This window comes from Anopheles funestus, chromosome 3RL (genome assembly GCF_943734845.2).
Source record: "Anopheles funestus chromosome 3RL, idAnoFuneDA-416_04, whole genome shotgun sequence".
In the NCBI taxonomy this organism is placed as follows: domain Eukaryota; kingdom Metazoa; phylum Arthropoda; class Insecta; order Diptera; family Culicidae; genus Anopheles; species Anopheles funestus.
The window spans coordinates 57853917-57880227 of NC_064599.1; the positions used below are offsets into that span (position 1 = coordinate 57853917).

The following is a 26311-nucleotide window of genomic DNA, read 5'->3' on the forward strand; positions in this document are numbered from 1 at the left end:
TTTTCTTTCTAATAGTTACCGGGCGGGATTTTTAAGCGAAGAAGAGGGATTTTGTTTATTTGTTTTTCCTTTTATAACCTTTTCTCTGAGTGCCCACTGAGTGCCACCGGCACTCACAATACGACAGTTGCTGAAACTTGACGAAACCAGCAAACTGTCGGTTTACACCACTATTGTGATTCTTGTGTAAACATACTCCCCCCCATGACAGAATGTCATAACAAAGGCGAAAGGAACTAGCATGTGGTTTCACCGTCCGCTAACGGCAGTAAGCAGATTTTGTTGATCGGACGAGTGATGATCCCTTTTACCGTTTGTAGTTTTACCACACGTGTGAGCTGGTCCTCTCCAGGATGAATTGCAACGATGCGTGCTAGGGGCCATCGGGTTGTTGGTAAGGATTCATCCAGTAGTATAACCAATCGGCCGGGGAGTATATCGTTGGTTCGGTGATGTCTCATGTTGTCTTTCTGCATTTCCTGCAGATACTCCGTAGACCAATGCTTCCAGAATCGCTGAACGATTAGCTGCCACCTCTGCAGTTCATCGAGAGTGTACGCCTTCAATTTGGTATAATCAGGAACAGGAACTGCGTGCATGGACGTACCGATGAGGAAATGCGCTGGGGTAAGTGCTGCCAGATCATTCGGGTCGTCGGACATAGGCAGTAAGGGTCGGGAGTTCATTGCCGCTTCGATTTGTTGAAGGATAGTGCAATATCCTTCGTATCACAGCCTCGAGCTGCCTAGATGACGATAGAGGTGTCGTTTGGCTGTTTTCACCGCTGCCTCCCATAATCCACCGAAGTGTGGAGCTTTGGGTGGAGTGAAATGCCAAGTGATCCCTTTGTTGGCACAATTGGTGGCAATGATGTGCTGCTGCTGTTCGTCGTTCAGCATGTTGACTAGTTCGCTAAGCTCGTGCGCAGCCCCTTCGAAATTCTTTCCGTTGTCTGAGTGTATGTGCGCTGGTAAACCGCGACGGGATGCAAAGCGATGTAACGCCGCCAGAAAACCAGCTGTGGTGAGGTCTCCCACCAGCTCTAAGTGGACCGCTTTCGTTGCGAAGCATACAAATACGCACAAGTAGCTTTTAACAGCGGCAGCTCGACGATGTGCTGGTTTCAGATAGAATGGGCCAGCGTAATCCACTCCGGTTACGGAGAACGGCCGGCTGGGGATGACCCGAGGTGGTGGAAGTTGGCCGATTTGTTGTTGCTCGAGTGTAGGATCGTGACGTATGCAACGGAAACAGTTTCGCACGATTTTTTTCACCAAGCACCTTCCGTCTAGTGGCCAATATGCTTCCCTTATTTGCGACAGCAATAATCTTCCGCCGCCATGCATAAGTTGCTCGTGATAGTAGGTTGCAATTAGATGTGCGAATTTGTGCTTCTTAGGAAGTACTATGGGATGCTGGGATTGGTAGGGAAGCTGCGAAAGCTTCAATCGTCCTCCTACTCGTATTATTCCTTGCTCATCGAGGAATGGGTTGAGTCGCCGTAGTGGTGATTGTCTTCCTATTGCTTCACCTTTTGCCAATTGCCGTAGCTCCGCTGAAAATGCGTCTTGCTGTGCTAAACGACATAGCACAGTTTTAGCAGCTTCCATGTATTCGGGAGTGATGACTAAAGGTGATGCGAAGTGTGTTGGTGTTCGTTGAGTGCGTGCCTTCTCCTTAGTGTTACGTGTGAAGCGAATGCAGTATGCAACGATGCGCAACAATCGCGTGTAGCTGGAACACAACGTAAACCAAGGGTTAGTGATGGTGTTTACATAGGCAGCACTCACCTGACGAATTTCGAGATTCGTATCTTCAGCTGGTTCAGGATTACAGTTGGGCCAGTTGGATGCGGGTAGTGCTAGCCATTCCGGACCGCAACTCCACAGCTTGCTCTGCAGGAAATCTGCTGCTGACATGCCGCGTGAGACCATATCGGCAGGGTTAGTTGAGCCGGGAACATGCCTCCACTGACGAGGATGAGTATAATGCTGCACCTCCGATACTCGGTTGCCTACGAACGTTGCCCACGTGTTAGGTGAGGCGCTGATCCACTTTAACGTGACGGTAGAATCGGACCAAAAGAATACTTCTGCTGCGTGTAGTCCCATCGCCTTCTTGACTCGATCGTAAAGATGAGCGCCTAATACTGCAGCACACAGTTCCAGTCGAGGTAGTGTGACACGCTTAAGTGGTGCCACTCGCGACTTGGATGAAAGTAACGTGGTGCGAACTTCCCCTTGCTCACTTTCGCAACGAACATAAATGCAGGCCCCGTAAGCTGCTTCAGATGCGTCACAGAAGGTGTGTAACTGCAATTTACTACCAGGTAACAGCGCATAGCGATCGATCTTAAAACCGGATATGAGTGGCCAATCTTGCTGAATATTTTTCCATTTCTTGCAGATAGAATCAGGAACAAGATCGTCCCAACCAGCTTTCTGCAACCACAACTCCTGCATCAAGATTTTGGCTCGTACGACTATGGGAGAAATCAGGCCAAGCGGATCGAACATGCGGGCTATGTTAGAGAGGATGCTTCTTTTAGTAGGACTTGCTGTGTCGGTGTCGATTGCGGACTCGAATGATAGAACATCATGTTCTGGCTCCCACGAAACTCCAAGAGTCTTTACCGTTTCGTCGGGTATAAACTGTAGCGCTGACTGTGTGCCGATCTGATCCGCAGTTAGACCGGTAAGTACCTCTAATCGGTTTGAAGTCCACTTCCGTAATTCAAAACCACCCCTTGAAAGTAATTCATCTAACTCTACTCGTAGACGCCGAGCGCTTTCGATCGAATCCGCACCGCCTATGAAGTCGTCCACGTAGAAATTGCTCTTCAGAGCGGATGCGGCAACAGGATATGTGGTTCCCTCATCGTTTGCAAGCTGCTGCAAGGTTCGAGTTGCAAGGAAGGATGATGGGGACAACCCATAGGTTACGGTGTTCAGCTCGTAATACTGGATCGGTGAATGCGCATCAAACCGGAAACAAATGCGGGCATACTTCCTATCGTCTGGATGCAGTAGTATTTGGCGGTACATTTTAGCAATGTCTCCAACAACCGCCACCTTATACGTGCGGAATCGTAGAATGATGTCCAACAAATCATCCTGCACTGCAGGTCCGACACATAACGCTTCGTTGAGCGAGTATCCAGATGATGTTTTCGCTGATCCATCAAACACCACCCTGGTTTTTGTTGTTGTGCTCGAAGCCTTGAATACGGGATGGTGCGGCAGATAATATGCTGATTCGTCGTCAGCTGGAGCTTGTATCAGCGACATGTGCCCTAGCTCCAAATATTCATGCATGAATTCATGGTATGCCGCTTTAATGTGAGGATCGCGTTCTAGGCGCCTTTCGAGCATTGTAAAACGTCGTAGAGCTGATAATTTCGAAAAACCCAGCTTTTCTTCAAAGTCAGGCTGCTTTGGTAAACGAACAATATAACGACCAGTATCGTCTCGTTGTGTTGTATCTTGGTATAATTTTTCGCAATACCTTTCTTCGGGGGAGTAACCATCTCTTATTTGTAATTCTTCCACTTTCCAGAATCGCTCGAGTGATTCCTCAAGCGTGCTCATGCAGACGACGGAAGATGCGTTGGAAGTTTCGGTGTTGCTATTACATGCTGATGCTGAGCCGGTCACGATCCAGCCGAACACACTTTCAATGAGGACAGGAAGGTTATGCGAAATTTTATATTGCGCCCCGCTCTGGAAAAATGCATGATAATGCCGGGCACCGAGGATAAGATCGAGCGGTGCCGACTTATTAAACTGGGGGTCGGCAAGCATAAAATTCGGCGGAATTTGCCACTCGGCGGTGCGCACATCATGTGCTGGCAAATCCCCAATCAAATTGTCCACAATCAAGAAATCAGCATTCAGCTGATATTGGCCCGTTCGGGAGGAAATCTTCGCACGCACCGATTTCCGCACCGGGGTGGAAGAGTGACCCGCACCGATGAGCGTTACGTTGACCGTATCATGTTTCAACGCTAACCTCTGAGCAAGTTTGGTGCTCATCAAATCAGGCTGCGAGGCACTATCCAATAGTGCTCGCACTGGATGCAGAGTACCATGTGAATCAGCAACGTGTACCACGGCAGTTTGCAGAAACACATGATCATATGTTTGCTGGCTTGCGTGTGCTGCTACGTGGTGTCTTTGGGTGTTTGTGGCGTGATCGTCTTTGTTCTGTGAATGGCTTACCGGAACATTTCGCGCAGCTGGCATGGTGTTTGCAGTGGGAAGTGCTCCTTGTGCGTTGTGTACGTTGTGTAACAGTGTATGGTGTGCTGAGTGACAGTGTCTGCATTTGTATTGCGAGGAGCAATCGCGCGCTCGGTGGTTGTCCCGCAAACAATTTAAACATAACTTATTGGACATGACCTGTCGATATCGTTCTTCCGGACCCATAGTCATGAATCGCGGACATTTCGTAATGCTATGCTCTTGCTGGCATATTATGCACCTACGTGTTTCGTGAGAGGTAGACGGAAAACCCATCTGGCAGAGAGACACTCACGGAGCTCATAAAATGATCGACCAATCGTTCGACCAGCTAAACGACTAGCGAAGTTATTCGATCGATATTTCCGAAGCGACCCGACCGCGCGTCGTTGAATCCGAAGCAACCCGATCGCATGCGCCGATGAATTCCAAGCGAGCCAATCACGTGCGCCGATTATCCTGAGCGACCCGATCGTGCGCCATTTCTTTCTCTCGTCGTTTCTTTCGACAGTCACGTACACAAAAATTTACACTTCAAATATTTTTTTTTATTTCACAATATTTTTTCACAATATTAACAACTATTGTTAATTCACTTTTTTATTATTTTTAACTACTATAAATTAGTAAATTAATCACATTTATCACTTTAAAAGAACAAAAAAACTTCAAAACACGTATACGATGAAATCTTGGCTGTAGATGAACATCTTTCCTGCACTGTGCACTGTTGCATGATGTTGCGGCTGTCGATGCTGTTTGATTCCACCCTTGAATGGTCTTCTGAAACACTTGAAATTGAAACACAAGAACATGATTAGCATCGAATAAATGTGCTGTATATTTTTCAACACTTTTACATACCTTTGAGGACACAGTTCGTTGATAATTCACTATATAAAACCTCCTCAAATCAACGCGTCCCTATTGCACTCTCTCGGATCACGAAGTCCGGCAACGCGGACTGTGTGCATGTGCGTGTTCCGCGTTTGCTTCTTCCTTTTTTCTTTGTAAATTGTTTGAAAATCACACTCGGGTCGCTCGGTCAGCACGATCAACACCAACACATTGACAAAACCGCTCACCACAGGGCACGAACCGCAAAAACCACTCAAAAATAGCGAGATGGAATGATGAAAAAGCGAGAGGTCAATATGAAATCTTCGGAAATTGTCAGATGGGAACTAGCCAGCCGATTGAGATTCGATTGTTTGTGTGTGAAGTGCGTGTGATTTCCGCTAGAGGGCGCGTCGGTATTGTTTACCATCAGAGTTTCGAGCACTCGCATTCGGCGTTGCAAAAATTGCACCAAGCCTTCGTAGCTTGGATTTTCATTTGTTGATGCAAATTCCTCCCAATCGCGCAACGTTGTTGTAGGCAATTTTGTGCATAGCAAATGTTCCAATACGCTACTCCAAGCATCTGTGTTTTCACCCAAGTGGTTTAGCGTTTTCTTGTGCCGCTCGAACTCATCGACAAGATGGTGAAGGGTTGAGGCACTTTCGCGTTTCATGGTGGCCATTCCGAATAAGGCTTGCAAATGACGCTTTTTTAACAGGTACTCGTTAGAGTAACGCTCCGTCAGTATTTTCCATGCTATTTCATAGTTTGCGGCACTGATGGTGATGGATTCAATAACCTTAGCGGCTTCTCCCTTTAAGGATGCGCGCAAATAGTGGAACTTTTGGATCGGTGGTAGCTCGGGGTTATCATGTATTAAGCCCTCAAAAGTGTCCCTATACGTTAGCCACTGCATGTAATCACCATCGTATTCGGGAAGCGCGATGGTGGGAAGTTTAATGCCTACTAGGGGGCTCGGGCCCGCGTTTGGTGTGGAACTAATGCTTCGAGGAACATGCACCCTTTTAGCCTTTAGCTGGGAATGTGCGCGTATCAAGCGCGGCTCAAAATCATCGCGTAAAGCGGCATTGTGCGCAATTTCTTCTTCGGTGATTGCCAAATCCTCTAGCTGACCTTGGATTTTCTCCAAGTCAATGGACAGCTGGTCGAACTTTGTTATGCGCGTTTTGATCTCGATAGCGTCTCGTTCCGGGAGAAAATCAAGGAGGAACTTCTCGTGGCGATCTAATGAGACCAGCAAAATTGCCCTTCGGGACGATAGAATGACGGCAGACGCTGGCATGATCGGACACGATGGAAATAGCTTCGTCAGCGGTAACGAAAAAACGGGAGTGTTGTGTCGCGATAAACTTTGCGTTGTGCGTAGGAAAAAACAGGTCGCGAGAATCCGCAAATTAATAACCAGCAATTCGGCGTATCCTGGTCACGGCACCATGAACAAACTTGCGGAATTCGGATGCTGAATTTTCTTTCTAATAGTTACCGGGCGGGATTTTTAAGCGAAGAAGAGGGATTTTGTTTATTTGTTTTTCCTTTTATAACCTTTTCTCTGAGTGCCCACTGAGTGCCACCGGCACTCACAATACGACAGTTGCTGAAACTTGACGAAACCAGCAAACTGTCGGTTTACACCACTATTGTGATTCTTGTGTAAACAAATGCTTTAAATTAAAAACAGAATAAAAAATAAGAAAAAAATTTCAAAAAAAATTTTCACTCGAAAATTTCATAAGGGGTACCCCTTGCCATTTTTTTGAGAAATTTTGCAAAAAAAATGAAATTGATTTTTTTCAATGCCAATTGGTTGAAATAAGTTTCTTTTCACTCAAATAATGCTTTAAATAAAAAACAGAATAAAAAATTATAAAAAATATGAAAAGTTTCATAAAGCTCATTTTTGTGCAATGTTTTAGCTATAACTCGGTCGGTATCCAACGGATCGCCAATCTTTAACCTGTGGTCGATACATGGCACCAATGGCTACATTTTCTTCTTGGACGGCCATACCCCCAGATGTCTGTGCCAGAAGTTATTCGAGGAACCAAGCTCCTTACCCTGTTTGAAAAAATATAAAATTTTTCTCATTTTTGCACCAAATTTTGCCTATAACTCGGTCGGTATCCAACGGATCGCCAATCTTTAACCTGTGGTCGATACATGGCACCAATGGCTACATTTTCTTCTTGGACGGCCATGCCCCCAGATGTCTGTGCCAGAAGTTATTCGAGGAACCAAGCTCCTTACCCTGTTTGAGAAAATGTAAAATTTTCCTCATTTTTGCACCAAACTTTGCCTATAACTTGGTCGGTATCCAACGGATCGCCAATCTTTAACCTGTGGTCGATACATGGCACCAATGGCTACATTTTCTTCTTGGACGGCCATGCCCCCAGATGTCTGTGCCAGAAGTTATTCGAGGAACCAAGTTCCTTACCCTGTTTGAGAAAATGTAAAATTTTCCTCATTTTTCTGCAATTCAGCAAAATATTTAAATGTGATACATTTTAATGCGAATTTATTGCAATAGGTTTCTTTTCACTCAAATAATGCTTTAAATTAATAAAAGAATAAAAAATAAGAAAAAAATTTCAAAAAAATTTTTCACTCGAAAATTTCATAAGGGGTACCCCTTGCCATTTTTTTGAGAAATTTTGCAAAAAAAAAGAATTGATTTTTTTCAATGCCAATTGGTTGAAATAAGTTTCTTTTCACTCAAATAATGCTTTAAATAAAAAACAGAATAAAAAATTATATAAAAATTGAAAAATTAGAAAAATTAGAAAATTTCATAAAGCTCATTTTTGCGCAATGTTTTAGCTATAACTCGGTCGGTATCCAACGGATCGCCAATCTTTAACCTGTGGTCGATAGTTGGGACCAATGGCTACATTTTCTTCTTGGACGGCCATGCCCCCAGATGTCTGTGCCAGAAGTTATTCGAGGAACCAAGTTCCTTACCCTGTTTGAGAAAATGTAAAATTTTCCTCATTTTTCTGCAATTCAGCAAAATATTTAAATGTGATATATTTTAATGCGAATTTGTTGCAATAGGTTTCTTTTCACTCGAATATGCTTTAAATTAAAAAAAGAATAAAAAATCAGAAAAAAATTTCAAACAAATTTTTCACTCGAAAATTTCATAAGGGGTACCCCTTGCCATTTTTTTGAGAAATTTTGCAAAAAAAATGAAATTGATTTTTTTCAATGCCAATTGGTTGAAATAAGTTTCTTTTCACTCAAATAATGCTTTAAATAAAAAACAGAATAAAAAATTATAAAAAAATTGAAAAACTAGAAAAAATAGAAAATTTCATAAGGCTCATTTTTGCGCAATGTTTTAGCTATAACTCGGTCGGTATCCAACGGATCGCCAATCTTTAACCTGTGGTCGATAGTTGGGACCAATGGCTACATTTTCTTCTTGGACGGCCATGCCCCCAGATGTCTGTGCCAGAAGTTATTCGAGGAACCAAGCTCCTTACCCTGTTTGAGAAAATGTAAAATTTTCCTCATTTTTGCACCAAACTTTGCCTATAACTCGGTCGGTATCCAACGGATCGCCAATCTTTAACCTGTGGTCGATACATGGCACCAATGGCTACATTTTCTTCTTGGACGGCCATGCCCCCAGATGTCTGTGCCAGAAGTTATTCGAGGAACCAAGTTCCTTACCCTGTTTGAGAAAATGTAAAATTTTCCTCATTTTTCTGCAATTCAGCAAAATATTTAAATGTGATATATTTTAATGCGAATTTGTTGCAATAGGTTTCTTTTCACTCAAATAATGCTTTAAATTAAAAAAAGAATAAAAAATCAGAAAAAAATTTCAAAAAAATTTTTCACTCGAAAATTTCATAAGGGGTACCCCTTGCCATTTTTTTGAGAAATTTTGCAAAAAAAATTAAATTGATTTTTTTCAATGCCAATTGGTTGAAATAAGTTTCTTTTCACTCAAATAATGCTTTAAATAAAAAACAGAATAAAAAATTATAAAAAAATTGAAAAATTAGAAAAATTAGAAAATTTCAAAAGGCTCATTTTTGCACCAATTTTTGTCTATAACTCGGTCGGTATCCAACGGATCGTCAATCTTTAACCTGTGATCGATAGATGGCACCAATGGGTACATTTTCTTCTTGGACGGCCATGCCCTCAGATGTCTGTGCCAGAAGTTATTCGAGCAACCAAGTTCCTTACCCTGTTTGAGAAAATGTAAAATTTTCCTCATTTTTGCACCAAATTTTGCCTATAACTCGGTCGGTATCCAACGGATCGTCAATCTTTGACCTGTGGTCGATAGATGGCACCAATGGCTACATTTTCTTCTTGAACGGCCATGCCCTCAGATGTCTGTGCCAGAAGTTATTCGAGGAACCAAGTTCCTTACCCTGTTTGAGAAAATGTAAAATTTTCCTCATTTTTCTGCAATTCAGCAAAATTTTTAAATGTGATATAATTTAATGCGAATTTGTTGCAATAAGTTTCTTTTCACTCAAATAATGCTTTAAATTAAAAAAAGAATAAAAAATCAGAAAAAAATTTCAAAAAAATTTTTCACTCGAAAATTTCATAAGGCTTACCCCTTACGTTTTTTTGAGAAATTTTGCAAAAAAAATGAAATTGATTTATTTTAATGCCAATTGGTTGCAATGGGTTTCTTTTCACTCAAGTAATGCTTTAAATAAAAAAAAGAGTGAAAAATAATAAAAAAATTAAAAAAATAGAAAAATTAGAAAATTTCATAAGGCTCATTTTTGCACCAATTTTTGTCTATAACTCGGTCGGTATCCAACGGATCCTCAATCTTTAACCTGTGGTCGATAGATGGCATCAATGGCTACATTTTCTTCTTGGACGGCCATGCCCTCAGATGTCTGTGCCAAAAGTTATTCGAGCAACCAAGTTCCTTACCCTGTTTGAGAAAATGTAAAATTTTCCTCATTTTTGCACCAAATTTTGCCTATAACTCGGTCGGTATCCAACGGATCGCCAATCTTTAACCTGTGGTCGATAGATGGCACCAATGGCTACATTTTCTTCTTGGACGGCCATGCCCTCAGATGTCTGTGCCAGAAGTTATTCGAGCAACCAAGTTCCTTACCCTGTTTGAGAAAATGTAAAATATTCCTCATTTTTCTGCAATTCAGCAAAATTTTTAAATGTGATATAATTTAATGCGAATTTGTTGCAATAAGTTTCTTTTCACTCAAATAATGCTTTAAATTAAAAACAAAATAAAAAATTATAAAAAAAATTTCAAAAAAATTTTTCACTCGAAAATTTCATAAGGCTTACCCCTTACGTTTTTTTTGAAAAATTTTGCAAAAAAAATGAAATTGATTTTTTTTAATGCCAATTGGTTGCAATGGGTTTCTTTTCACTCAAGTAATGCTTTAAATAAAAAAAGAGTGAAAAATAATAAAAAAATTAAAAAATTAGAAAAATTAGAAAATTTCATAAGGCTCATTTTTGCACCAATTTTTGTCTATAACTCGGTCGGTATCCAACGGATCGTCAATCTTTAACCTGTGGTCGATAGATGGCATCAATGGCTACATTTTCTTCTTGGACGGCCATGCCCTCAGATGTCTGTGCCAGAAGTTATTCGAGCAACCAAGTTCCTTACCCTGTTTGAGAAAATGTAAAATTTTCCTCATTTTTGCACCAAATTTTGCCTATAACTCGGTCGTTATCCAACGGATCGCCAATCTTCAACCTGTGGTCGATAGATGGCATCAATGGCTACATTTTCTTCTTGGACGGCCATGCCCTCAGATATCTGTGCCAGAAGTTATTCGAGCAACCAAGTTCCTTACCCTGTTTGAGAAAATGTAAAATTTTCCTCATTTTTTCACCAATTTTTGTCTATTACTCGGTCGGTATCCAACGGATCCTCAATCTTTAACCTGTGGTCGATAGATGGCATCAATGGCTACATTTTCTTCTTGGACGGCCATGCCCTCAGATGTCTGTGCCAGAAGTTATTCGAGCAACCAAGTTCCTTACCCTGTTTGAGAAAATGTAAAATTTTCCTCATTTTTGGACCAAATTTTGCCTATAACTCGGTCGGTATCCAACGGATCGCCAATCTTTAACCTGTGGTCGATAGATGGCACCAATGGCTACATTTTCTTCTTGGACGGCCATGCCCTCAGATGTCTGTGCCAGAAGTTATTCAAGCAACCAAGTTCCTTACCCTGTTTGAGAAAATGTAAAATATTCCTCATTTTTCTGCAATTCAGCAAAATTTTTAAATGTGATATAATTTAATGCGAATTTGTTGCAATAAGTTTCTTTTCACTCAAATAATGCTTTAAATTAAAAACAGAATAAAAAATTATAAAAAAAATTTCAAAAAAATTTTTCACTCGAAAATTTCATAAGGCTTACCCCTTACGTTTTTTTTAAAAAATTTTCAAAAAAAATGAAATTGATTTATTTTAATGCCAATTGGTTGCAATGGGTTTCTTTTCACTCAAGTAATGCTTTAAATAAAAAAAGAGTGAAAAATAATAAAAAAATTAAAAAATTAGAAAAATTAGAAAATTTCATAAGGCTCATTTTTGCACCAATTTTTGTCTATAACTCGGTCGGTATCCAACGGATCGTCAATCTTTAACCTGTGGTCGATAGATGGCATCAATGGCTACATTTTCTTCTTGGACGGCCATGCCCTCAGATGTCTGTGCCAGAAGTTATTCGAGCAACCAAGTTCCTTACCCTGTTTGAGAAAATGTAAAATTTTCCTCATTTTTGCACCAAATTTTGCCTATAACTCGGTCGTTATCCAACGGATCGCCAATCTTCAACCTGTGGTCGATAGATGGCATCAATGGCTACATTTTCTTCTTGGACGGCCATGCCCTCAGATATCTGTGCCAGAAGTTATTCGAGCAACCAAGTTCCTTACCCTGTTTGAGAAAATGTAAAATTTTCCTCATTTTTTCACCAATTTTTGTCTATTACTCGGTCGGTATCCAACGGATCCTCAATCTTTAACCTGTGGTCGATAGATGGCATCAATGGCTACATTTTCTTCTTGGACGGCCATGCCCTCAGATGTCTGTGCCAGAAGTTATTCGAGCAACCAAGTTCCTTACCCTGTTTGAGAAAATGTAAAATTTTCCTCATTTTTGGACCAAATTTTGCCTATAACTCGGTCGGTATCCAACGGATCGCCAATCTTTAACCTGTGGTCGATAGATGGCACCAATGGCTACATTTTCTTCTTGGACGGCCATGCCCTCAGATGTCTGTGCCAGAAGTTATTCGAGCAACCAAGTTCCTTACCCTGTTTGAGAAAATGTAAAATATTCCTCATTTTTCTGCAATTCAGCAAAATTTTTAAATGTGATATAATTTAATGCGAATTTGTTGCAATAAGTTTCTTTTCACTCAAATAATGCTTTAAATTAAAAACAGAATAAAAAATTATAAAAAAAATTTCAAAAAAATTTTTCACTCGAAAATTTCATAAGGCTTACCCCTTACGTTTTTTTTAAAAAATTTTCAAAAAAAATGAAATTGATTTATTTTAATGCCAATTGGTTGCAATGGGTTTCTTTTCACTCAAGTAATGCTTTAAATAAAAAAAGAGTGAAAAATAATAAAAAAATTAAAAAATTAGAAAATTTAGAAAATTTCAAAAGGCTCATTTTTGCACCAATTTTTGTCTATAACTCGGTCGGTATCCAACGGATCGTCAATCTTTAACCTGTGGTCGATAGATGGCATCAATGGCTACATTTTCGTCTTGGACGGCCATGCCCTCAGATGTCTGTGCCAGAAGTTATTCGAGCAACCAAGTTCTTACCCTGTTTGAGAAAATGTAAAATTTTCCTCATTTTTGCACCAAATTTTGCCTATAACTCGGTCGGTATCCAACGGATCGCCAATCTTTAACCTGTGGTCGATAGATGGCACCAATGGCTACATTTTCTTCTTGGACGGCCATGCCCTCAGATGTCTGTGCCAGAAGTTATTCGAGCAACCAAGTTCCTTACCCTGTTTGAGAAAATGTAAAATATTCCTCATTTTTCTGCAATTCAGCAAAATTTTTAAATGTGATATAATTTAATGCGAATTTGTTGCAATAAGTTTCTTTTCACTCAAATAATGCTTTAAATTAAAAACAGAATAAAAAATCACAAAAAAATGTCAAAAAAATTTTCCACTCGAAAATTTCATAAGGCTTACCCCTTACGTTTTTTTTGAAAAGTTTTGCAAACAAAATGAAATTGATTTATTTTAATGCCAATTGGTTGCAATGGGTTTCTTTTCACTCAAGTAATGCTTTAAATAAAAAAAAGGGTGAAAAACAATAAAATAACTAAAAAATTAGAAAATTTAGAAAATTTCAAAAGGCTCATTTTTGCACCAATTTTTGTCTATAACTCGGTCGGTATCCAACGGATCGTCAATCTTTAACATGTGGTCGATAGATGGCATCAATGGCTACATTTTCTTCTTGGACGGCCATGCCCTCAGATGTCTGTGCTAGAAGTTATTCGAGGAACCAAGTTCCTTACCCTGCTTGAGAAAATGTAAAATTTTCCTCATTTTTCTGCAATTCAGCAAAATTTTTAAATGTGATATATTTTAATGCGAATTTGTTGCAATAAGTTTCTTTTCACTCAAATAATGCTTTAAATTAAAAAAAGAATAAAAAATCAGAAAAAAATTTCAAAAAAATTTTCACTCGAAAATTTCATAAGGCTTACCCCTTACGTTTATTTTTGAGAAATTTTGCAAAAAAAATGAAATTGATTTATTTTAATGCCAATTGGTTGCAATGTGTTTCTTTTCACTTAAGTAATGCTTTAAAAAAAAAAAGAGTGAAAAATAATAAAAAATTAAAAAAATTCAAAAAATTTGAAAATTTGATAAGGCTCATTTTTGCACCAAATTTTGCCTATAACTCGGTCGGTATCCAACGGATCGTCAATCTTTAACCTGTGGTCGATAGATGGCACCAATGGCTACATTTTCTTCTTGGACGGCCACAAACGAGTTGCGATATACGCTTCGCAACATTCTCCCCACCAGTGTAACGCTCCGGGCGTTACACTCAACTAACGTTTGTTTCTCCTATCGATCTGTCAAAACCCACGCGGTACACTTAACTGCTCCCTACAATATCTAGCACCGCTAATTTCGTTGCCGGTCTTTCTAAAATCCCGCTTGCCGTTCGCACCTTCGCTCGCCTAACCTGGCCATCCTTCGCACGGGTCACTTCTAGCACACGTCCCATCGGCCAAGTGTTCCGAGGCAGGTTCCCATCCACGACCACCACCACGTCTCCCTCTTTAATCGGTGGCACCGGGTGGAACCATTTCGTCCTGCGGGTGAGTGTTGGTAGGTAGTCTGCAATCCACCGCTTCCAGAATATATCCGCGTTCACTTGCAGGGCACCCCACGACGTCCGTTGAAGACGTATGAGGTTCTCATCGTCGCTAAACCCACACAGTATCGTAGATCGCTCGTACGTCGCGATAAACAACGGCCACTGTTCAATGTTTCCGGAAAACACCGGAAGCTCCTTCGGGATAGCCTTGCGCGCTGCTTCTTGACTTGGTGTCAACGGCATCACGCGGCCCTTCAACACTGGTTTCGACTCCATTGTCGAATTGGCAGCCGTCTTCTCTTCAAGCTTGTAAAGCTGCCCAAGCTTGTTTTCACGGTGGACCCTTATGGAATCCTCCACCGCACGCCTCCACTCAGCATACTCACGTTCTTGCGCGGCTGCTTGGTCCGCAGCCCACGTACGATCGTACTCCGGTGGACATCGGGTTGTTGCAGGGGTCAAGGGTTGATGACCTTTAGCGTCTTCCGCCATCCTGCCATCGTACCGCAGCGGCGCTGGGGCAATGCGTGATGCCCACGCACCCGCGGTCGCGGTTGGGGTCGAAGGTGGGTGACCCGCACCGCCATTTCGATGATTGTCGCCATGGTAACGAGCCGGTGGCGTCGTTCCGAAGCGACTCGTATCTCGCAGCCAAGCTTCGGATTTTGCTACGTAAGCACTCACCTGGCTGCTTGCGTCGGAAATATCTTCTTCGAGCTCGATCTCACGCAGCTCGATCTCCAGCTCCTTCCGAGCCCTTTCAAGCTCATACTCCTTCCGAGAGTTCTCCAGCTTGAGCTCCTTCTTTTGAAGCTCGATACGCTTCCTTCTTACCTCCAGGTAGGAAGGCAACCTCCGAGGCAATACCGGTGACACTTCCCCGTCCTTTGGTGGTTCTTCCACGACGCTCACGCGCCTTTCAGGGAATGCGCCCGACGTTGTCGCTTGCTGCTCCTGCAGCTCTGCAACTTCCTCGCAACTATTGTCCAATGTTGCTCTTTCCATCTCACAACTAACACTTTTCTTCACTCGCGAATTAACACTACTCCCTGGTGGCGAGATTTATATGCGGAATTTCGCGCGCGTTTCGTTGACCGTACCGTTTTACTGGCTACACGTACTACTCGCGTTTAGATTTACGTACGCGTTTACGAACTAACGAACGTTGTGAAGTGATAACTAATTTGTGAAATGTTGTGAATGATTGCAGCCACAGAGAGATCATAAAATGTAGGTCTGTTTTCTAGCTATTTATTTCGGTGTAGTTAGAAAAGGGAAGATCACAAATTAGTTTCGTTCTCTACTGTCGCGCTTAAAAGAGGCCGAAGGCGCGTCCTTCGGCCCTATTTATCGGGTTTTCCCTCGTCGCCATCCTAACTGCTGCTATAATGATGGTGGGCACTGTCCCACCATCGCCCCCATCGCGAAACCCTACAACGATATCGCTGTTGTAAGGCCCTGCTGCTATACTACAACGTAAACAAACGAGTTGCGATATACGCTTCGCAACATTCCAATGTTGCGAATGATTACAGCCACAGAGAGATCATAAAATGTAGGTCTGTTTTCTAGCTATTTATTGTCGGTGTAGTTAGAAAAGGGAAGATCACAAATTAGTTTCGGTCTCTACTGTCGCGCTTAAAAGAGGCCGAAGGCGCGTCCTTCGGCCCTATTTATCGGGTTTTCCTTCGTCGCCATCCTAACTGCTGCTATAATGATGGTGGGCACTGTCCCACCATCGCCCCCATCGCGAAACCCTACAACGATATCGCTGTTGTAAGGCCCTGCTGTTACACTACAACGTAAACAAACGAGTTGCGATATACGCTTCGCAACATTCTCCCCACCAGTGTAACGCTCCGGGCGTTACACTCAACTAACGTTTGTTTCTCCTATCGATCTGTCAAAACCCACGCGGTACACTTAACTGCTCCCTACAATATCTAGCACCGCTAATTTCGTTGCCGGTCTTTCTAAAATCCCGCTTGCCGTTCGCACTTTCGCTCGCCTAACCTGCCCGTCCTTCGCACGGGTCACTTCTAATACACGTCCCATCGGCCAAGTGTTCCGAGGCAGGTTCCCATCCACGACCACCACCACGTCTCCCTCTTTAATCGGTGGCACCGGGTGGAACCATTTCGTCCTGCGGGTGAGCGTTGGTAGGTAGTCTGCAATCCACCGCTTCCAGAATATATCCGCGTTCACTTGCAGGGCACCCCACGACGTCCGTATCGCTGTCGGTGAGTCGTCCAAACAAACGGCTTGTTTGCTCCCGTCAGGGCTTCCTAGTAGCAGGTGGTTCGACGTTATTGGACAGTCCCAATGGATTCCGGATCTCCACAGGTCCTGCAAGAGTATCTTAAGGAACATTAAGAAATGGCCAATAAATCCTAGAGGGTCGTAAATCATCATCAGGATGCTCAACACTTCGCGTCTTGTCGGGAGTCTACCACCCGTTAGCAGCTTCTCATCGATGCGCGGATTTATACGGTAGGTAAACACACACATTTTGTTGTTAGCTCCCCACCGGAGCTTATGCACGACCTCCTTGGCATTAGAGAGCCAGTTCCGGATCTCGAACCCGCCCTGCAAATGGACGTATCGTACGTCTTCCGCCAGGGTAACTGCCTCCTCCACGGTTTCGACGCTGGCCAGCATATCGTCCACATAATGCTCGAATTTGATGCATTCCGCTGCTCGTGGAAAGCGGTCAGCGAACCTCTCCGCATTCAGGTTCTTAACGAAGTGTGCCCCAGCAGGCGAGCAAGCTGCACCAAAGGTCATCACAGAAACGGCGTACACGCTGGGTTCACCATTCCGCTTGCTGCCATCATCCCAGAACACCAGTTGACTTCGTTGGTCCGCGGGGTTCATTCTTACCTGGAAGAACATTTCGCGGATGTCTCCCGTTACGGCGATTCGATTCTCCCGGAACTTATATAACACCTGTACCAGCCCCACTAGTTGGTCCGGACCGACTAGTAGGAACGTATTCAGGCTCACCCCGTGTACCTGTGCAGCAGCGTCAAACACCATACGCAGCTTTCCGGGCTTGTTCGGGTTGTAAACTGGGAAAATTGGTAAATACCAGTCCCTTTCCTTCCTTTCTACGATCTCCTCTTCCGGTACACGTCGAATGTACCCTTTGTTTGCGTACTCACGCATCTTTTCGCTAATTGCCTTAGCTAATCCCGGGTCCTTATCGCATTTCCTTTTCAGGCACATGTGACGTTTGAGTGCCATCTCGCGGTTGCATGGAAGACGCACGTCGTCATACTTCCACAGCAAACAGGTCTCGTACCGATCTCCCAGTAGGCGCGTTCCGGTTTTCAACATTGTGTTCGCTCGTTCTTCCTCTTTCGGCATAAGTTTACGCGGAGCGCTGACCCCGATGGACTCCAAAGAGAAGTATTCCGTAAGCGCCATGTTTAGGTTCTGATCACTTTTATCATTACAGACACATAGGTGAAAGTTATGGTATGTCGTGGCGCTCGAGGATGTCGGTATGCGGCATGGACCAAACACTGTCCATCCCAGTCTGGTCTTGGCGGCGATTGGTTCGTTGAAATTACCTTCCACACATCGTAACGGCTTACCCAGGTGAATATTGTTGATGCCGATCAGAACACGCGGTACCACATTAGTATAGGATGTAATGGGGAGTCCTTTTAGGTACGGATAAAGCTCCACCAACTTCGCGATCGGTAGCGTCTGCGCCGGTAACGTCAGGTCCTGCAAGGTGTGCGCCTTTCGTATGTTAAACACCACTGCTCCCTGATGCGCGCCTGATATCCGCAGCTGGACCTCTCTTGAATCGGACTCGTTCCGCACGGTATCGTCCGTCCACTTCAAACATAAGGGGTTTGACTTGCTTTCAATGCCCAATTCTTCAATCAGTCTACCATCAATGAAAGTGGCCGAGGATCCCTCATCTATAAACGCGAACGTCTTTATGTCGGTTTTCTCGCCGTGCAGTACAACTGGAACGTATCGAAAAAGTGTGTTATTATCGTTACCAATGTGAGAGTTCAGTGAGTGCGTGTTCCTGTGTGGTTTTTGTTCCGTGTTGTGCAACAATCTGTGATGCGTCTCCCGGCAACCGTCAGTCCCACAGCGCGTTCTGACGAAACAAGTGCCCCTATGTGCTCCTAAACACGTATCGCATAGTCTACGCCCCTGAATGTGCGATCGCCTCTCCGGCACTGACAGTTCCATAAAACGTGCGCAATCAGCCAACGTGCGGCAGAAGTCGTGGCACAAGGCACAGGGCGTTCTTTTCGTAGCGCTGTGAACGTTTACGTGCGCGGGAGCCTTCCTTACTCCATTCACAAACGGTAGTGATCGGGACATGTCGGGTCGTGTCGCTCGCTCAATGGTTTTCGAGGCGGCACTCGCAGCCACCGCAATCTCATAAAACCATTTGTCGAATTCCTTAATTGTTTCCCGCGACAATTTGATTTTATAACGAGCCCATTCCAAACTACGTTCAGCGGGAAGCTTCGCTACCAACTCTCTTAGTAGCGTCACGTTGCAGTCGTAATCATGCAACCCGGAAGCCTCTATCGTTGCACACATTTTTCGCACCATTTTGCCAAACGTGGCAAGCGTCTCCAAACGATCGTTACGAACCGGTGGTAGCCTCCTAATTTTCTCCACCAAACTATCCACTATGAGATCCGGCCGACCATATTCTGTTCGCAGAATCTCGATCACACCGGCCAAACCATCCGGTAACAGCATGAGATGGTCTACCGATTCTAATGCTGGTCCCCGAAGCGCCCGTTGAAGACGTATGAGGTTCTCATCGTCGCTAAACCCACACAGTATCGTAGATCGCTCGTACGTCGCGATAAACAACGGCCACTGTTCAATGTTTCCGGAAAACACCGGAAGCTCCTTCGGGATAGCCTTGCGCGCTGCTTCTTGACTTGGTGTCAACGGCATCACGCGGCCCTTCAACACTGGTTTCGACTCCATTGTCGAATTGGCAGCCGTCTTCTCTTCAAGCTTGTAAAGCTGCCCAAGCTTGTTTTCACGGTGGACCCTTATGGAATCCTCCACCGCACGCCTCCACTCAGCATACTCACGTTCTTGCGCGGCTGCTTGGTCCGCAGCCCACGTACGATCGTACTCCGGTGGACATCGGGTTGTTGCAGGGGTCAAGGGTTGATGACCTTTAGCGTCTTCCGCCATCCTGCCATCGTACCGCAGCGGCGCTGGGGCAATGCGTGATGCCCACGCACCCGCGGTCGCGGTTGGGGTCGAAGGTGGGTGACCCGCACCGCCATTTCGATGATTGTCGCCATGGTAACGAGCCGGTGGCGTCGTTCCGAAGCGACTCGTATCTCGCAGCCAAGCTTCGGATTTTGCTACGTAAGCACTCACCTGGCTGCTTGCGTCGGAAATATCTTCTTCGAGCTCGATCTCACGCAGCTCGATCTCCAGCTCCTTCCGAGCCCTTTCAAGCTCATACTCCTTCCGAGAGTTCTCCAGCTTGAGCTCCTTCTTTTGAAGCTCGATACGCTTCCTTCTTACCTCCAGGTAGGAAGGCAACCTCCGAGGCAATACCGGTGACACTTCCCCGTCCTTTGGTGGTTCTTCCACGACGCTCACGCGCCTTTCAGGGAATACGCCCGACGTTGTCGCTTGCTGCTCCTGCAGCTCTGCAACTTCCTCGCAACTATTGTCCAATGTTGCTCTTTCCATCTCACAACTAACACTTTTCTTCACTCGCGAATTAACACTACTCCCTGGTGGCGAGATTTACATGCGGAATATCGCGCGCGTTTCGTTGACCGTACCGTTTTACTAGTTACACGTACTACTCGCGTTTAGATTTACGTACGCGTTTACGAACTAACGAACGTTGTGAAGTGATAACTAATTTGTGAAATGTTGTGAATGATTACAGCCACAGAGAGATCATAAAATGTAGGTCTGTTTTCTAGCTATTTATTGTCGGTGTAGTTAGAAAAGGGAAGATCACAAATTAGTTTCGGTCTCTACTGTCGCGCTTAAAAGAGGCCGAAGGCGCGTCCTTCGGCCCTATTTATCGGGTTTTCCTTCGTCGCCATCCTAACTGCTGCTATAATGATGGTGGGCACTGTCCCACCATCGCCCCCATCGCGAAACCCTACAACGATATCGCTGTTGTAAGGCCCTGCTGTTACACTACAACGTAAACAAACGAGTTGCGATATACGCTTCGCAACACCCTCAGATGTCTGTGCCAGAAGTTATTCGAGGAACCAAGTTCCTTACCCTGTTTGAGAAAATGTAAAATTTTCCTCATTTTTGCACCAAATTTTGTCTATAACTCGGTCGGTATCCAACGGATCGTCAATCTTTAACCTGTGGTCGATAGATGGCACCAATGGCTACATTTTCTTCTTGGACAGCCATGCCCCCAGATGTCTGTGCCAGAAGTTATTCGAGCAACCAAGTTCCTTACCCTGTTTGAGAAAATGTAAAATTTTCCTCATTTTTCTGCAATTCAGCAAAATTTTTAAATGTGATATAATTTAATGCGAATTTGTTGCAATAAGTTTCTTTTCACTCAAATAATGCTTTAAATTCAAAAAAGAATAAAAAATCAGAAAAAAATTTCAAAAAAATTTTTCACTCGAAAATTTCATAAGGCTTACCCCTTACGTTTTTTTTTGAGAAATTTTGCAAAAAAAATGAAATTGATTTATTTTAATGCCAATTGGTTGCAATGGGTTTCTTTTCACTCAAGTAATGCTTTAAATAAAAAAAAGAGTGAAAAATAATAAAAAAATTAAAAAATTAGAATTATTAGAAAATTTCATAAGGCTCATTTTTGCACCAATGTTTGTCTATAACTCGGTCGGTATCCAACGGATCGTCAATCTTTAACCTGTGGTCGATAGATGGCACCAATGGCTACATTTTCTTCTTGGACGGCCATGCCCCCAGATGTCTGTGCCAGAAGTTATTCGAGAAACCAAGTTCCTTACCCTGTTTGAGAAAATGTAAAATTTTCCTCATTTTTGCACCAATTTTTGTCTATAAATCGGTCGGTATCCAACGGATCGTCAATCTTTAACCTGTGGTCGATAGATGGCACCAATGGCTACATTTTCTTCTTGGACGGCCATGCCCTCAGATGTCTGTGCCAGAAGTTATTCGAGCAACCAAGTTCCTTACCCTGTTTGGGAAAATGTAAAATTTTCCTGATTTTTCTGCAATTCAGCAAAATTTTTAAATGTGATATAATTTAATGCAAATTTGTTGCAATAAGTTTCTTTTCACTCAAATAATGCTTTAAATTATAAACAGAATAAAAAATCAGAAAAAAATTTCAAAAAAAATTTTCACTCGAAAATTTCATAAGGCTTACCCCTTACGTTTTTTTTTGAGAAATTTTGCAAAAAAAATGAAATTGATTTATTTTAATGCCAATTGGTTGCAATGGGTTTCTTTTCACTCAAGTAATGCTTTAAATAAAAAAAAGAGTGAAAAATAATAAAAAAATTAAAAAATTAGAAAAATTAGAAAATTTCATAAGGCTCATTTTTGCACCAATTTTTGTCTATAACTCGGTCGGTATCCAACGGATCGTCAATCTTTAACCTGTGGTCGATAGATGGCACCAATGGCTACATTTTCTTCTTGGACGGCCATGCCCCCAGATGTCTGTGCCAGAAGTTATTCGAGAAACCAAGTTCCTTACCCTGTTTGAGAAAATGTAAAATTTTCCTCATTTTTGCACCAATTTTTGTCTATAAATCGGTCGGTATCCAACGGATCGTCAATCTTTAACCTGTGGTCGATAGATGGCACCAATGGCTACATTTTCTTCTTGGACGGCCATGCCCTCAGATGTCTGTGCCAGAAGTTATTCGAGCAACCAAGTTCCTTACCCTGTTTGAGAAAATGTAAAATTTTCCTCATTTTTCTGCAATTCAGCAAAATTTTTAAATGTGATATAATTTAATGCAAATTTGTTGCAATAAGTTTCTTTTCACTCAAATAATGCTTTAAATTATAAACAGAATAAAAAATCAGAAAAAAATTTCAAAAAAAATTTTCACTCGAAAATTTCATAAGGCTTACCCCTTACGTTTTTTGTGAAAAATTTTGCAAAAAAATGAAATTGATTTATTTTAATGCCAATTGGTTGCAATGGGTTTCTTTTCACTCAAGTAATGCTTTAAATAAAAAAAAGAGTGAAAAATAATAAAAAAATTAAAAAATTAGAAAAATTAGAAAATTTCATAAGGCTCTTTTTTGCACCAATTTTTGTCTATAACTCGGTCGGTATCCAACGGATCGTCAATATTTAACCTGTGGTCGATAGATGGCATCAATGGCTACATTTTCTTCTTGGACGGCCATGCCCTCAGATGTCTGTGCCAGAAGTTATTCGAGCAACCAAGTTCCTTACCCTGTTTGAGAAAATGTAAAATTTTCCTCATTTTTGCACCAAATTTTGTCTATAACTCGGTCGGTATCCAACGGATCGTCAATCTTTAACCTGTGGTCGATAGATGGCACCAATGGCTACATTTTCTTCTTGGACGGCCATGCCCCCAGATGTCTGTGCCAGAAGTTATTCGAGCAACCAAGTTCCTTACCCTGTTTGAGAAAATGTAAAATTTTCCTCATTTTTCTGCAATTCAGCAAAATTTTTAAATGTGATATAATTTAATGCGAATTTGTTGCAATAAGTTTCTTTTCACTCAAATAATGCTTTAAATTATAAACAGAATAAAAAATCAGAAAAAAATTTCAAAAAAATTTTCACTCGAAAATTTCATAAGGCTTACCCCTTACGTTTTTTTTGAGAAATTTTGCAAAAAAAATGAAATTGATTTATTTTAATGCCAATTGGTTGCAATGGGTTTCTTTTCACTGAAGTAATGCTTTAAATAAATGAAAGGGTGAAAAACAATAAAATAACTAAAAAATTAGAAAATTTAGAAAATTTCAAAAGGCTCATTTTTGCACCAATTTTTGTCTATAACTCGGTCGGTATCCAACGGATCGTCAATCTTTAATCTGTGGTCGATAGATGGCATCAATGGCTACATTTTCTTCTTGGACGGTCATGCCCTCAGATGTCTGTGCCAGAAGTTATTCGAGCAACCAAGTTCCTTACCCTGCTTGATAAAATGTAAAATTTTCCTCATTTTTGCACCAAATTTTGTCTATAACTCGGTCGGTATCCAACGGATCGTCAATCTTTAATCTGTGGTCGATAGATGGCACCAATGGCTACATTTTCTTCTTGGACGGCCATGCCCTCAGATGTCTGTGCCAGAAGTTATTCGAACAACCAAGTTCCTTACCCTGTTTGAGAAAATGTAAAATTTTCCTCATTTTTCTGCAATTCAGCAAAATTTTTAAATGTGATATAATTTAATGCGAATTTATTGCAATAAGTTTCTTTTCACTCAAATAATGCTTTAAATTAAAAAAAGAATAAAAAATCAGAAAAAAATTTCAAAAAAATTTTTCACTCGAAAATTTCATAAGGCTTACCCCTTACGTTTTTTGTGAAAAATTTTGCAAAAAAATGAAATTGATTTATTTTAATGCCAATTGGTTGCAATGGGTTTCTTTTCACTCAAGTAATGCTTTATATAAAAAAAAGAGTGAAAAATAATAAAAAAATTAAAAAATTAGAAAAATTAGAAAATTTCATAAGGCTCATTTTTGCACCAATTTTTGTCTATAACTCGGTCGGTATCCAACGGATCGTCAATCTTTAACCTGTGGTCGATAGATGGCACCAATGGCTACATTTTCTTCTTGGACGGCCATGCCCCCAGATGTCTGTGCCAGAAGTTATTCGAGGAACCAAGTTCCTTACCCTGTTTGAGAAAATGTAAAATTTTCCTCATTTTTCTGCAATTCAGCAAAATTTTTAAATGTGATATAATTTAATGCAAATTTGTTGCAATAAGTTTCTTTTCACTCAAATAATGCTTTAAATTATAAACAGAATAAAAAATCAGAAAAAAATTTCAAAAAAAATTTTCACTCGAAAATTTCATAAGGCTTACCCCTTACGTTTTTTGTGAAAAATTTTGCAAAAAAATGAAATTGATTTATTTTAATGCCAATTGGTTGCAATGGGTTTCTTTTCACTCAAGTAATGCTTTAAATAAAAAAAAGAGTAAAAAATAATAAAAAAATTAAAAAATTAGAAAAATTAGAAAATTTCATAAGGCTCTTTTTTGCACCAATTTTTGTCTATAACTCGGTCGGTATCCAACGGATCGTCAATATTTAACCTGTGGTCGATAGATGGCATCAATGGCTACATTTTCTTCTTGGACGGCCATGCCCTCAGATGTCTGTGCCAGAAGTTATTCGAGCAACCAAGTTCCTTACCCTGTTTGAGAAAATGTAAAATTTTCCTCATTTTTGCACCAAATTTTGTCTATAACTCGGTCGGTATCCAACGGATCGTCAATCTTTAACCTGTGGTCGATAGATGGCACCAATGGCTACATTTTCTTCTTGGACGGCCATGCCCCCAGATGTCTGTGCCAGAAGTTATTCGAGGAACCAAGTTCCTTACCCTGTTTGCGAAAATGTAAAATTTTCCTCATTTTTCTGCAATTCAGCAAAATTTTTAAATGTGATATAATTTAATGCGAATTTATTGCAATAAGTTTCTTTTCACTCAAATAATGCTTTAAATTAAAAAAAGAATAAAAAATCAGAAAAAAATTTCAAAAAATTTTTTCACTCGAAAATTTCATAAGGCTTACCCCTTACGTTTTTTGTGAAAAATTTTGCAAAAAAATGAAATTGATTTTTTTTAATGCCAATTGGTTGCAATGGGTTTCTTTTCACTCAAGTAATGCTTTAAATAAAAAAAAGAGTGAAAAATAATAAAAAAATTAAAAAATTAGAAAAATTAGAAAATTTCATAAGGCTCATTTTTGCACCAATTTTTGTCTATAACTCGGTCGGTATCCAACGGATCGTCAATCTTTAACCTGTGGTCGATAGATGGCACCAATGGCTACATTTTCTTCTTGGACGGCCATGCCCTCAGATGTCTGTGCCAGAAGTTATTCGAACAACCAAGTTCCTTACCCTGTTTGAGAAAATGTAAAATTTTCCTCATTTTTCTGCAATTCAGCAAAATTTTTAAATGTGATATAATTTAATGCGAATTTATTGCAATAAGTTTCTTTTCACTCAAATAATGCTTTAAATTAAAAAAAGAATAAAACATCAGAAAAAAATTTCAAAAAATTTTTTCACTCGAAAATTTCATAAGGCTTACCCCTTACGTTTTTTTTGAAAAATTTTGCAAAAAAAATGAAATTGATTTGTTTTAATGCCAATTGGTTGCAATGGGTTTCTTTTCACTCAAGTAATGCTTTAAATAAAAAAAAGAGTGAAAAATAATAAAAAAATTAAAAAATTAGAAAAATTAGAAAATTTCATAAGGCTCATTTTTGCACCAATTTTTGTCTATAACTCGGTCGGTATCCAACGGATCGTCAATCTTTAACCTGTGGTCGATAGATGGCACCAATGGCTACATTTTCTTCTTGGACGGCCATGCCCTCAGATGTCTGTGCCAGAAGTTATTCGAGCAACCAAGTTCCTTACCCTGTTTGAGAAAATGTAAAATTTTCCTCATTTTTGCACCAAATTTTGCCAATAACTAGGTCGGTATCCAACGGATCACCAATCTTTAACCTGTGGTCGATAGATGGCATCAATGGCTACATTTTCTTCTTGGACGGCCATGCCCTCAGATGTCTGTGCCAGAAGTTATTCGAGCAACCAAGTTCCTTACCCTGTTTGAGAAAATGTAAAATTTTCCTCATTTTTCTGCAATTCAGCAAAATTTTTAAATGTGATATAATTTAATGCAAAT

The 26311-nt window shown here is 41.4% G+C and overlaps 1 protein-coding gene across 1 annotated transcript; it reads right to left on the reverse strand.

The window, feature by feature from the left end:
- Nucleotides 1-1683: 1683 nt before the first annotated feature.
- On the reverse strand, nt 1684-6381 carry LOC125769517 (uncharacterized). The gene is made up of 4 exons (XM_049438251.1): nt 5673-6381; nt 3505-4069; nt 1791-3360; nt 1684-1734 (listed from the first exon to the last, which is right to left on the reverse strand). Exons 1-4 carry the CDS (start codon nt 6379-6381, stop codon nt 1684-1686), a joined length of 2895 nt encoding a protein of 964 aa, XP_049294208.1.
- Between the last annotated feature and the right edge of the window lie 19930 nt (nt 6382-26311).

Bases quoted from the DNA above. Each gene is read 5' to 3' on its own strand.
- LOC125769517 (XM_049438251.1), bottom strand. From the start codon at position 6,381: ATGCCAGCGTCTGCCGTCATTCTATCGTCCCGAAGGGCAATTTTGCTG. The intron at 4,070-5,672 runs GTGAAAACACAG...CTCTGCATCCAG, and splicing joins GAAAACGCTAAACCACTTGG to TGCGAGCACTATTGGATAGT. The intron at 3,361-3,504 runs GTATTGCGAAAA...AATGCTCGAAAG, and splicing joins GGTTACTCCCCCGAAGAAAG to GCGCCTAGAACGCGATCCTC.